Here is a 14,076-nt window from a genome sequence, read left to right as displayed (position 1 = left end):
TAGGTAGTCTGCAAATGAAAGTAGAAGGTTTCAATACAATAACAATTCCATGTGTACCTACAACGTACAAACCCAATGGGAAAAAGAAACCGGAAGAATAATACATCACAGCACCAACGAAGGTCATCAGGTAAGAAAGAAAATGTATGTCTATCACGGTCACGGGTGCGAGAAGTATGAATGAGGATGGTAGGTGGACATAAAGGGGGGACATAGGGACATAGCGGGACACAGTAGGGAAAGACTTATGTGTCGAGTTGTTGCGGAGAGGCATAAAGTAGCCTGAAAGGGGAAATGCAGGGTTGCGGGCAATATTACAGACGGTCGTTCACCGGAGAGATTATGTGGTGTTTTCTTTTTTTACTCGCGGGAGACATCACGGCCGAAGAGACGGGCCTTGACCCAGTCGAGGCAGACGAGGACACGGTTGCGAGCTGGGAGGAACAGTTAGTGATCAGTGCTTCTTCTAGGTAGTGTGGTAGTATTGAGTGGGGATTATAACTTACTGCTGAAGCACATGCTCAGGTAGGCACTGCGCCAGAACAGGTAGGTCATGGTACCACCACTGGCGATGTTGCCGCTCAGCCAGCTGATATCGGCCACGGCGCGCTCCTTGCCGATGTAGGCAAGGGAGCCCTGGTGGGAGTACTGGAAGGGACCGATCTGCTTGTTACGGCGGAGCTGCTTCTGGCGCTCGCGGATCTCGTCGAAGATCTGGTTGCGCTCCTCGTCGTTCTTGGCCTGGGACTGGCGCTCGGAAAGGTGGTTGAGTTCCTGCTCGAGAGCCTCGCTCTTGGCCATGGTGTTGAAGAGGCGGCCGAGGAAGGCACCCTCCTGGCTGGCGACCTGGGCGGTGGGGGCGTAGTTGGCGATGGCGCAGTCGCCGACGGCCCAGACGTTGTCGGTGCCGTTCACAACGAGGTATTCGTTGACGGCGAGGCCGCGGCGGGAGTTGGCTTGGGCAGGGAGCTGGGACATGAGGTCGCGGACGACGCCGCGGATGGCGTTACCGGTGGCCCAGACGAGGAGACCGTAGGGGATAGTTTCGAGTTCCTTGGTTCCGTCGGGCTTGGTGACCTCAGCTTGGATGTACTTGTCGGTAACCTTCTTGACCATGGTCTTGGTGCGGATGGAGATCTCCTCCTCCTTGAAGGTCGATTCGGTGTAGTCAATCAGCTGCTTAGAGAACATAGGGAGAACGTTGGGGAGAGCCTCGACGAGGGTGACTTTGAAGTTGTCCTTAATTTCGGGAATCCACTTCTTCAAGTCGTCGTTGAAGAAATCCTGAAGTTCACCGGCGAATTCGACACCAGTGGGGCCACCGCCAACCACAACCATGTGCAGCAGGCGCTTGACCTCATCGTCGGTCTGGTCCTTGAAACATGCAGTCTCGATACAGTCCATAATACGTTTGCGAATGTTCTGGGCGTCACCAACTTCCTTCAGGAAGCAGGAGTTTTCACGAACACCGGGGATACCTGTACGCATCCAGATTAGCATGCAGTACATCAATTGATACGCGAGAGAGGAAAAACCCACCAAAAGTCGCGTTCTCGGCGCCAACACCGATCACAAGCATGTCGAAGGGAATCTCGGTGTGCGAGACATCACCCTTGACTTCGGAATCGTCACTGACGTACACAATGCGCTTCTCGTAATCGATCTTGGTAGCCTCGGCCTCGTAGAACTTCACGCTAGCCTTCTTGTGGCGCAGGATGTTGCGGATAGGCTCCATGATCGAGCGGTGCTCGATCAAACCGGTAGTACATGAGGGCAGCAGGGGAGTGAACAGGAAGTAGTTACGGGGGAGACGACGATGACGTTGTAGTTTTCAGTATCAAGTTTCTTCAACAGGGAGACGGAGCCCCAGCCAGTTCCTAAACGAAAACCATCGCGTTAGCGGGCCACTTCAATTGTGGAGAAAAAGTCCAGTGATCGCGACCGATACATACCAAGAATGACCAGGGTCTTCTTCGATGGGTCGGGCGGGGACTGCTCGGGGGGTTGACGGAGCTCGAAGATGCTGTATGCGACGGTACCGGTGAGACCGATCGCGGAGAGCCAGGTCAATCGCCAGGCCCAACGCAGAGCTCTGAAGCGCTTCTTGGGCTTGGGGGCGGGCGAGGGAGCAGCATCGGCGTAACTGCGACGAGCGACGCGCGACACAGACTGGGAGATCTGAGTGGAGCGAAGGGGCTTCGCGCGAAGGGCGAGCTGCGATGTCGAAATCGACCTGCGCGACATCGATAACAGCTGCATGATGGACGGGGCCATCTTGCGAATTGCTAGCTTAGTGCCAGCCATTGTGAAAGGACACACCAGAGGTAATGAAAATGTGTTGGATAAAGAATCACAAGGGTGAGTCCTAATTTAAGAGGGAAAAAAAAAAGTTTGATAAGCTCCATCGCTGCGTTGCTGTTTCGGGCGAATCGGTGTGGCCGGGCCCAAAGGGGGTGGCCTTGTATCTAGTACTTAGTGGATGGCGTGCTCTGTGTGGTTAACACAGGTACTGTCTACTTAGGCTGTTTCTTTTCTGCCACTTCCACCTTACAACAGACAATCTATTTGCTTCACAGTAGTAAATCACAGTAGTAAAATGGTATGTGTTGCTCCAATTGTTTCTCTATCAATTCCAGCAACAGCCACTGTGTAGTTATTATTGATCTACAAGCTTAATTAGCTGCACAAAAATTGAATAAAAAAATAGGAATAAAAATTGGAGAACTGAGGTGGGGAGAACGATCCCCGGTGAGGAGAGATTAACCGGTGAGGAGAACATTTCCCTACTCACAAACTCGGAGTTGGAGTAAAAAGAAAGAGATGAATCATTGATCTACTGTGTATCTAGTAATTCTCTTTCTCAAGCTGATATCTAACAAAACACTTCCCCTCAACAAGAAACCCTTCCCCCTCAGCTCTACGATCTCCTCCGACTATTAACCGGAAACACCCGCACAGCTATGACGCACTGTTCAAGCTCGCTCATTCTAGTCCCAAGGGAACGTCGACACGCGCCTTAGAACCCTCCGTCACGGTCCTGAGAATCTGGGGAAAGCCCCGAAGCTCCACAACCTTTCGTCACTGTCCGGTTTCACCCATTCTCGACCATATCACCACAGTACACATCCCATGAGGCGTCGGCCAAAGTCGGCCTGTGGCGTCTTTCACGGCTTGATCTGCTTGTGACGTACCCGGTCGGCGGCGGCCGAGCTCCCACGAGGATGTCGATTTGGACAATCTCGCGGACGATTTCTTTCGCTGAAATACCTGTGGCTGCTCTTGGGTGATGACAACAGCTTCGAGGGCAGCGGGGCCAGTGTTCTCTGCCCTGTCAGGATTACACCTTGCGGTGGAGAGATCTACAGTATGGCGAGGAAGCCCGGTGTCTACAGGTGGGTGTGTGGGTGAGATTTCCATAGGTATCCCCAAACCTAGACAATGCAGGATCGGATATCCTCTTGGTGATGTTAGTTGGTACAACCTGTTGCAAAATCAAGACTGGACACTGGTAGCTCTCCATTTCTTGGACAATCACATGCCTGCAGCACAAAATATGCTCATTATTAGGTAGGTTGCATGTGTGTATTGCTGAAGACAACGGAAGGCTGTTCCTCGACTCCGTAGTATTGTCTCAGGGCTGCCATATGACCTTGAGCCAAGAAAGCCATAGGTAGGTATGAATCAAGTTTTATCATCCGATCTGACGAACACTTGGATACTTCCAACGTGCTATGTATACCTATTCGTGGCAGAGGTAATCGACTGTACTATATCCAACCTCACAGCAACATATGTTGTCCATGAGTTGCTCCAGCACGAATACAAGATCAACGATCGCAACCTACCTACCTGCCCGATGCTGCCAAGACACACTCGATTCGTACCTATCGCAACAATAAACCAACGGGGATCCTAAGCCCTTTATACATTCACGATAAACCAATACCTTCAACGAACAAACCCAATCCAGATAAAGAACAAATACCAAACCCACTGAAAAGCTGCACTGCAACCTACATGCAACCTACATGCAACCTACATGCAATGACAGAGCCCAGATACCGAATCCAACAGGTACCTACGAGCACCAACTCAGCCAGATTGCAAATCCACGGTCCACCGGCGTTAACAGATACCCGCTCACCCGTCCAGAGTATGCAAGTAAGCAAGGCTGGGGACCGGTCTACTGGTCTTTGCTACCTCTGGTCTGATGTCTATGCTAGGTGGTATCTGCTGAATAGACCAGTGTGCCTCAGAGCACACAGCCTCGAGCGTTCCCCTCTTCATATCACAAGCAGTCAAATTGGAGATGTGTAGGAGTGTGTTCATCAACTAAAGTTACCTCGCGACTATTTCCGGGCAGCTCACAACTGCTGATATAAGGAACGTGCACGTGAAAAATCAAGGGAACGGACAGAGGAAGCATGCCTGTAGGGGGAGGTCATACCTCCCCGCTACAATATGTATGGGACTCGCGTAGGCTGGAATTGTGTACGTGTGCCTCCAAGGGTTCATGCGGACAAGAGGACGAGACAGGTATGTCGCTTGGTGCATTTGGTGTACGCATTCCCGTCCGGATTGCATCTGGGTTGGGTGGTGGTATCGGCGTCGCCGTGTTGGACGAGACACAGGTTCCTCCCGGTATCTTGTCCAGGGGATAGTCTATGTGCAGGAGCCGGCATGGATCGGTATAGTTCAGGGTATGTCGAGCTTGTATCTATTCCTTCTTGAACCGCCTGTGCCTGGTCAAATTCTGTATCGCCTATGCTTGAAGTCTTGGTGGGGTTCGTTCGTTTGTGTAACGACGGGCATACACATATATCCGCAGTGTGAGATAGGAATTTGGCCAGTCGTCGGAATAGTTCCGGTCCGGGAATATGAGGTTCCCTTCCATGGCTCTGTTAAGGCCACATTCTGATATCGTTGGAGCTGCTGTGGCTTTGTAGTTGCGTATCTGGCTGGAGGGTCAGTCTACAGTTAGTGAGGTTCCATCGATTCGCCTTGTTTTAATCAATGTCGACTGGTTAGTTCGGTGAGACGCATTGGTTGTGCCATCTTCACGGGAAGTAATTGAAGTATAGACCCAGCATTCATTGGTTTGCAGAAACGTCGCCTTGGAAAACCGACACAAGTACTGTGTATAGATCAAAATCGGCAACGGTGTCTCCGTATCGTCAGTAATCCGCAATGTTCGGTCTGATACCAACGGGTCTGAGCAGGGGCAGAAGAGGAATTCCAGACACAAGGTGCGGTGACAATTGCATGAACCACACAGCGAGACGAACCCCGTCAACCTCTCAGGTCCGAAATGGCCGGATCACTGCGTAGCAAGATCGGCTGAATGCTTGTACCCATCAATCGGTCTATTTACATACTGCTTCCTAGGTCGATGAAATGGCTGAGCCTATTATGCGCATCGTGATTGGGGTAATGAGTCCAGGAAGTTGATGCGAGCGCAGATGAGAAAGATCATCAGAATCACTTTGAAGAGAGCCGCGCTCCACGTGCTGTAGACCGAGAGACATGCATCCCAAAGACGAAACCAACGTCTAGACCCGTCAACGAGGCACCTCGCATATCCAGTCCCGACCAGACAAGGCTAGAAGAACATGCAACTCACACCAAGAACAGCTGGTCTGAATTAATTGGCCGTCGTGCATATCGACCAAGGCATCAATCCACAATGTGCCATGGTGTGCATCTCGTCCATGTCAATATATTCCGATCCACACAAAAGCCCACAGCAAAGCTGTCAGCGGCGTCGACACCGCCATGGTCCAAGAAACGGATTCGGGGCAGTCAACTCCCGGTCGGTTTCAGAGGTAGATTAATAAAGCGACAAAGCACTTGAACCTTACCAGGTCGTATTTTGAACCCGCGATTGCCGTAGAGGAGAAAAAAAGATGGAGACAGGCAAAGGTGAGAAGGCGGTTACGCCAAAGGCACGAACCCGCCACCGGCTTGTGTTCCCTGGTCATGACTGCCATGGAGAAAAGACGGTGTCATCAGCCAAGGCGAGTTAGTTTCGATGTGGACATGGTGGATGGGTAAGAAAAATTCAAAAGGGATGATCCTCTGTTTTCGTGTTCGGGTGATGAGATGACTGTTCAGTGTTCACGTCTGGAACTAATAATAATGAACTTGATCCGCTGATCCGCTGTTTTGCCGTGATCCCATGGCTCCACCGCCTCTGGTGGCACTGGCCACTGGTATTACTATTAGCCATGGTATTATTTATACGCCACCTCGTACTAGTCGGTTGGAAACGAGTCCAGCTCGCCTCGGGACTGTACCTGACATTGCAAGGCGTAGACACGAGTACCTCATAGGACGAGCTGAAACATGGTCATTCACTTAATTTTAGTTCGATTTTGAAAAGTCTGAACAGTATCAGTCCCAGATAGAGACGGCGTGAATGACGGAATACGCGTTGACTGCTCCACCGATATTCGAGGGTCGGTTTTATGTGTCGCGGCCTGTAGGCAGTGGGATCAATTAAACTGTTTTGGGTAGTCAATGCGGAGATCGTCGAGTCGCGACGCGTTTACAATTTCGGGACTCTTGGCTCTAGGGAAATCTCAGACATTCAACACTGAAACGAATTGTATTGTGCACAAGATAGACACACTCTTAGCGTTTATGTTCGGGTTTTATTTTTGTTTTATTACATCTCCCCCACGATGTACACCGTCAGAACCCTACAAGCCACCGAACCGGGGGCGAAAATGGAGAAAAAGCAATACAACTTACGCGTAGATTCCCTCAAACTTCACCGAGTCTAGTAGTCGAACCTAAACGACTCTAAGCAAACAGGTCTTTGATAATTATTTCAAAAGGCAGGATCCTCACCCTGTCAGCACCAGCGCCAAAGCCAGATCCTCCCCCCCCCCAGTGCTTTGTGATGTGCTCGGGGCGCGTTGCAGAGTCCAGAACGAGATCCGAGATAACTCCTAAACCAGCAAAAAAGGCATTGAAAAGGTTTAAAAAAGATGAAAGATACGAATTGACCCCCTCTCCAACTTACTCTTTACGGATCCCTACTCTGTCCCTCGAGACCTTTCCAACGGCATGGGTTTCAACGCTTTCATCTTTGGCCCCTGCGCGCGGGGGGGCTGATGCACCGAGTCTGGAATCGCGGGACCAGCCACAAAGGCCCAACTGATGGCCTCTTGACTGGCACACGGTTCCCGTGTGCCCGAGCCCATTTGCATTTTGCATTCGAATCTGCACTCTGGCAACTCTGGTAGGATGCAAACTTCCGCGGCTGGGTCCCTGGGTGAAGGTCGGAGCAGTGGACTGTTAGGTTGAGACTAGAGCAGGCAACCCCCCTCTATGGGTGGCGTGCAGTTGCCTCTAGCTGATCATCGGAGTCGAACAGGTGAGGTATCTGTGGATCTGGACCAAGTAGTCTTAGAGTTGGAGACTTGGTAAGATGGTTGTATTGGTGTACTACATCTCGTGGTTGAACTTCTACCCGTGGACGACGTCAGAGGATTAGAAATCAATCAACGTGTTGACATTGAAAGTATTGACTCCGATCAAAGGACTAGATCTGATCTGCAATTACGAGCGGACCAATTAATCCCATTAACTTCCGATAACTATCGATGTTGGCTCTTCACAAGAATCATTCATTACTCGTACTGGTTATACTGGTTATACTTTAACAAAGGAAAAAACAAACAAAAAATAGAACAGAATCCTTCCATCTCAACCAGCTGAAGCGACGATCCCATTTCTCACCCCAGAAGAGATAGTTGCAGCGCCTCGATGGAAGAGAAGTCGAAAACTGAATCTCGCCTCGGGCGCGTCAAACCGCAGAAATCCGCAATGGCATATGAGCCCATGCACCGAATTCTGAACCAACGTATGTACCTGGTTACGGAGAAAGAATCTAGATCAATGTGTACAAAGGATGAAGTATGGGATAGTGGAATCACAATCCTGTGATTATGGTGAAGCAATAAGCAGGGTTTCTGGGGAGACTCTAGGGCGTCTCTACCGCAAGGATGGAGCATGCAAGGAGCCGTGCTGGGTAAGAAGACAGCAAGGTGGGCGAACACGGCATTGGAACCGCCAGGACAAGGACTATTCGTAGCGAGGATTGGTCCTTTTCCGTTGTTTACATAGTACCCTGTCTAATGCATCAGTTGCGAGGCATAAAGGCACAATATCCTACAAAATCCACTGGAAGTCGATGCCGGGCGCAGAGCGCGTGTACCGGAACCCCGGGCCCGCTGTGTAATGGCTGAAAGGCGTCAGGGTTACCGCGTAATTAATCTGATCAGAGCCACCAAAGCATCCCGGTCGTGATAGTCGAGACGGAGTACGCCGGCTCAAGCCAACAGTTGTTTTCAGGTGTGTTCTTCTGGTTTCTATCTGGAAGAAAGCAGAGAATAGACTAAGTGAGAGATCCACTACAGCATTGCTCTGTTGGATAACCTCCCCATTTATCGTGGTCCACGGATCACAGAGATACGATGCACAGTACGAAGTAGATTTCACGTACTCCATCCTCTCTGTCCGCACCGGCGCACCCCCACTATGTACGATGACCCGGAAACTTTGCCTATTGTATTTTCACCAATCAGGTGACAAGACTGAAATCTGATTTACATAGCAAAGTGCAAAAGCGCTGTGGAGACGGGGTTTAGAGCCCCATGAGTGCCATGACCGTAGAATTTGGGCGATATGAAACAGCACTTGAGAGTTGAGATGGATGTGTGCTCGGTTGGTTGCCCGGGCATGGAAATGAGTTGCGCGTGCAATCAAGTCGACACACGGATGTACTGCGTATATGACTCTCCCATAAGTGGACAATGTGATGTAGCTCTAGCTTGACTTTGCCGGAATATCATGGTCGCAGCTAACTGCATGCGCCAATGGTTAGAGGGCGCAACCCGTCTGAAAGGGATCATCGGTGGGAGACTTGGGTAGCTAACATAGGGGGTGATACTCCCAGACGAATCATCTTTCTTTAAGCTCAAGTACTCCGTACTTTTGGGAAGAAAGAAAAAAAAGAAATCAAAGAAAATTAGAATTTGTTCCACTCCTGACTCCGTACGCAGTAAACACCAATATTGACGGTGAACTCTGCAGGTAGCACTGTGCCGAGGAATCTCACCCGCGAAAGGCGATAGGTAAAAGTGGGCTGTCGGGAATTGTGCAGGCAAATGGCTGTTGCCGCAACCGGGAATCAATGACCCACCAAAGAGAAGAACAGAGAGAGAGTTCGAATCTGCTTAGAAGTGCAGATCGAAAGACGGCGATGGGAAACAAAAAGGAAAGATCCCGGGCAAAGACCCAGTTGAACCCCAATATTTGAGCCGAGTTGATTGTTTTTTCTGTATGACTGTGACGAGACACACAAAAAGACAGGGGTCCAACTTGAAACCAATCAGAAAGTGATATCAGTCAGCCAGTCTAAAGCAATCTAAGAGACAGAATGACAGGACCTCCTGTTCATCTGTCTGGGGTTCTGGAAACGAAACAACTTCCGTGGCGGTGGCTCAGAAGTGGATTGCCATTGGTCTTTTTTATTTTATTTTAATCTTTTTTTCCCTTTCATTTCACTTTTCACCCGATCAATCTCTCTATGAGATCCCCGATAACCCGAACACCGGGTTCTTTTCAGCTTGACCGTGATTTGACCACCACTCGGATCGTCCCCAGTCAAGTTTTGGACGTTATCCAACCCGTTGCCTGGTTTCGGTCATTAGCTGGTGGCGTGGACTCCCCCAACTGTCTCTCTCTCTTCCTTTATTCTCCCGGATAAGAGTCCACTCGTCCATATCGGGAATGTTTCTGAAGATTCGAGTGGATAGCTCAAATACGTTTGCCCTTTGCATCAGAGAGGGTGTGCTCCGTGCTTGCTACATACGAAGGGGACTCTACCCTCCGTGACATGGTACTGGAATATCAATCCACTCTGTAATTTGCGCACTATGCTCATCGTGCCATGCAAGTCCATCTCGAGACACATCCAACCTCGGTGTTTCCTCCAAGGGATGGCCGTTGGGGCGCCACGAGTGGGCGATGGATTCCAATTCCACACAAGCCAATCTGGACCCGTCGCACTCTCGGCTTTCGAGCCGTGTTGCGTACTAGATCACAAGTGCAACTCACCATATTGTACATGCCACCTTACGTGCGGCTGTTCCCACTTAGGTCGAACAGTGTCTCGAGTGAAACGGGCTCATTCTTTCGCTGGGGCCTACAGTCCCGGCATAGGGCACTCTAGACTCGCCAACAGGGCGCTTAGACGGGGGCAGTACGATGTCAATGTAAATGTACACCAACCTGTAGGAGGCAATGAAATACCTTGGGCAACTGAGTGCAGGAAAGCCGGACGAATCAAAGTGGCAAGTGGCATTTCGATGTGCCTCCCCGGAGGCTCCTAGACTATCAAATTGGTCCATCACTGGGCATCCTGTAATTATGATGAGATGACCCTCCCCCCTAAATCGTAAACAGGAAAGTCGTCCGGAACAGTGGTTGCAGGGGATGAGGCGGGGATGAGACCAAGACTTTTGACTCCAGCATGTCAGAGCATACCAACATTGAACAGAATGAACATGCCTAATTTAACGATGTATTGAGTCCTGAACCCATTTCCATAGCCTCCATAATTGATGAGGAACCAATGGCTGTCCGGCTGGGAGAAGGTCGGGGAGTACATGCCCGATCACGTAACCGTGTGATAGCAGATGGGCCAACCATGGTCCGGTCGTACACGGGAGAAAAATTAACACACTTTTCCCAGAGAGAGGATTACCAGAAATTATGGTCCACCTGAGACTTTTGAGTGGGCCATTCCTTGCAAGCGTATAAGTCTGGTGAAATATTGCCCACTTGATTGGTTGAATGCCGGTAATTCTGCCTTCTTACATAAGAATGCATCATTCTTCATTTCTTACCATTCTTACCGAGACCGTCTTTTTGCACTCGTTTCTGGTAATTGATCTTCCATTCCTTCTTTGCTGATTGGTTTTCCACTTCCCTCTGTCCCTTCCATTCCTTTGCCTTTCCCCAATACTCCGACTAACAACCAGCCACCGTGCTCACTCCTCGCGCTTCCCGGCAACCCCCTTTAGCCCTTTTTCCTTGTGCCCTCACAGCCCTTCACTTCGCATACGGTGTACACTCGGTTTTCGGTAATTTATTGCCGCTAAACCTAACTTATTATTGGATCTGATATGGGTCTCAGCTTTCGTTGTTTTTTTGTTCTTTATTTGCTCTTTATTCCGTAGTTCTATTCAATATGTTGCCTGCATAGTTTTGGTTTATTTTAACTATTTCTCTCTTTCGCTTTGACTAGTAATCCGCTATTCCAATCAACTCAAGGCTTATCGTACCTCATGAGGCCGAGATCAGGTAAACATTCTACGACCTACCCTTTTTAGTTGAATCCACTGTCTTCCCCCGTGGCTCTGACATCAACTGGTATTTCCCTTTCATAATTTTTTAATTACCTTTATGCCGTAAATTGACTAAACCCGGAACCCAAACGAGCCCAGAAAGGAGGATCAACCTGGACCTGCGTCCGGGTCAAACTTTGTGTATGGCCGCTATCGCTTTCTCCGGATGGGGGGTGGACTTGGAGATGATGCCTTGACTTCAAATTGATTTTGTGATTTGCATTTTTATTATTGATTATTACTTCGTATTTTTTTTTATTTTCCATTCAACCATTTTCGGGTCTATTTTTTCCCTCTCCTCAAAGTGGAGTCACCAGGATCTCAACTGGTTTATCACTACTTTCCTCAATGGGGTCTATTGTGGCTACTCTATATACATCATTCAAACCTCCCTAGGTGAATCGTTCTATATTCACTTTTTCCTCATCAACTCCACGCCCTTCCCTCCTTGATTGCATTCCAATTGGGCAGGAACCCATTCAACCATTGTCGACCGTTGCCTGTCATTTGCACTATTCACCTTTAATAGGGAACATGGGTCATTGAAACCTCCTCGGTTCTCTCCGCCGACACCTTTATTTGCTTTCAAAAAATCTATTAAAAAGATATTAAATACTATCCATGTGTCGACCTCTACATCCATCACTCTCTCTTTCCTTATGTCTTCAACTGTGGACTTCCACTCCTCCTTTTCGACACTGGGAGCTTCAACCATCGACCTGACTGCAGATCACCCATACAAAGCCTTGGAGACCTCGGGCGGCTGTCAGATCGTTCCTATTCGGAACGGTCTGCCTACCCCTCCTCTCGATATGACCGGCGTCGCCTACAATGCCATGCCGCCTATTGCACATGGAGGGAATCTCCATGGGCCATCTCACCACTACGCCCACTCGCGACCCCAGTTCGATTCAATTTCCTCGTCGATGATGGCTGCCATGAAGCCCCAATCACATGTCGTTTCGACTAAGGAGGTTCCCGCGACAGAACCAACTGCACAGAAGAAATCCACCAGTTCGACAGGAGGATCGCAACTCCGGGTTCCTTCGTCCATCAACAACAGCAAGGGCAGTCTGGCCGAGTTTGCAGCTCAGGTAAGATTATAGATTGACATTTGGGAGGCCATAGCATGATCTAACGCTTTCTGTATCAGATGACGTGTCTATTCTGGTTCGAGAAGACTTCGAAACTGCAGGCCATTGAAGATCGCCAATACACCGTTCCTTCCCTCGTGCCCGAGGCGATCCCCACCGTTGGATTCCAGAAATGGGTTGCAACGATTCTTTCAACCACACAAGTCAGCCAGAATGTTATCCTCCTGGCTCTGCTTTTTATTTACCGCTTGAAGAAATTCAACTCGGGGGTGAAAGGCAAGAAAGGCAGCGAATTCCGGTTGATGACGGTTGCGTTGATGCTCGGCAATAAATGTGAGTACTCCTTATCAGCTTCACCGCCCTTCACCTCACATGGTTTGATTGGACAGAATTGCTGACTCATCCACAGTCCTCGACGATAACACCTACACCAATAAGACGTGGGCTGAGGTATCGGGCATCGCGGTGCACGAGATTCACATCATGGAGGTCGAGTTCCTGAGCAACATTCGCTATGATCTTTTCTCGTCCGAGGCGGAATGGTCCCGCTGGCAAACCAAGCTGGGGCTCTTTGGCGACTACTTCAATAAGGCCTCCATGCTGCCGGTCGAATCAGCCGCCATGCTCCAGGTCTCGCCTCCCCGCATGCAATCGCTTTCGCCATCGTCCAAGTTACCCTCGCCTGGCACCGACTCGTTCCGGCCTCAGTCACAACCCAATTTCTACATGCCACTCAATGGGCTGCCGTACTCTCTGCCACCCCAACACATGGGTGGCGAGACCGCCATGGGAGGCGGTCGGAAACGAAGTCGCGATGAGACTGATGAGCTTCACCCGACCAAGCGGCTTGCTTTGTCTTCCAACACGTCTACTCCGCCAGCTCCGATGACGGTCCCGGTGACTGCCATGAATGCGATGCCCACCCTTCCTCCCGTCGTGACCCCCACTTCTGCCCCGGTGGCAGCAATGAATCATTCTCGGCTCCCGCCTCCTCACCAGGCTCCGCCCCTTCCAACCTCCTACTCTACACCTCAGACGCTTTCTCAGGGGGCTTCCCATCTTCCCGCCATCATACCGCCGATCTACAATCGGCCCCCGAACTGGCAACAGATGCCTCCTCTCTCTGTGCCTCCGATGTCGTCGGGCGTCTATAACACCGCCCCGCTGTCCGACCTAGGCCGGCACTACCAGGGCCCGTTCGGCGTGTCCTCTGCTGCCGCTTCGCCGGCCATCTCGGCCTACTCCGTCCACACTCCGCAGACACATCTATCTCCTTCTTTCTTCCTTGCCGACCGCAACTCGCCCTACCGGCCCGTGCGTTCTGTCAACACTCTCCTCATTCCACCTCCGTCGAGTTCCCTGCAGCAACAGCGCAGCATTCCGTTTGATCAAATGCACTATCAGCCGCTTGCAAAGGGTACCACCTCCCGCAAGACCGGCCTGTTGCCGTACATCCAACCCGACGCGTGGTCCCAAGCTCCGTACCTCCACCCCATCTACCCATCCAACAACTACCCTGCTTAATCACTTCCTCTCTTTTCGCCACTTCCATCTCCTAAGTTTAT

The 14,076-nt window shown here is 50.4% G+C and overlaps 2 protein-coding genes across 2 annotated transcripts; one reads left to right on the top strand and one right to left on the bottom strand.

The window, feature by feature from the left end:
- Positions 1 to 360: 360 nt before the first annotated feature.
- On the bottom strand, positions 361 to 2,304 carry N7515_006713 (uncharacterized protein; the record flags this gene model as incomplete). The annotated part of the gene is made up of 5 exons (XM_056667457.1): positions 361 to 434; positions 507 to 1,478; positions 1,540 to 1,747; positions 1,804 to 1,877; positions 1,953 to 2,304. The coding sequence occupies 5 exons, from the start codon at positions 2,302 to 2,304 to the stop codon at positions 361 to 363; spliced, it is 1,680 nt and encodes a 559-aa protein (XP_056521053.1).
- A 9,772-nt stretch (positions 2,305 to 12,076) lies between these two features.
- On the top strand, positions 12,077 to 14,035 carry N7515_006712 (uncharacterized protein; the record flags this gene model as incomplete). The annotated part of the gene is made up of 3 exons (XM_056667456.1): positions 12,077 to 12,511; positions 12,571 to 12,844; positions 12,921 to 14,035. 3 exons carry the CDS (start codon positions 12,077 to 12,079, stop codon positions 14,033 to 14,035), a joined length of 1,824 nt encoding a protein of 607 aa, XP_056521052.1.
- Between the last annotated feature and the right edge of the window lie 41 nt (positions 14,036 to 14,076).

This window comes from Penicillium bovifimosum (genome assembly GCF_028826915.1).
Source record: "Penicillium bovifimosum strain IBT 22155 chromosome Unknown utg000005l_segment0_segment0, whole genome shotgun sequence".
NCBI classification, from domain to species: domain Eukaryota; kingdom Fungi; phylum Ascomycota; class Eurotiomycetes; order Eurotiales; family Aspergillaceae; genus Penicillium; species Penicillium bovifimosum.
This window is presented reverse-complemented; position numbering and strand designations above follow the sequence as displayed.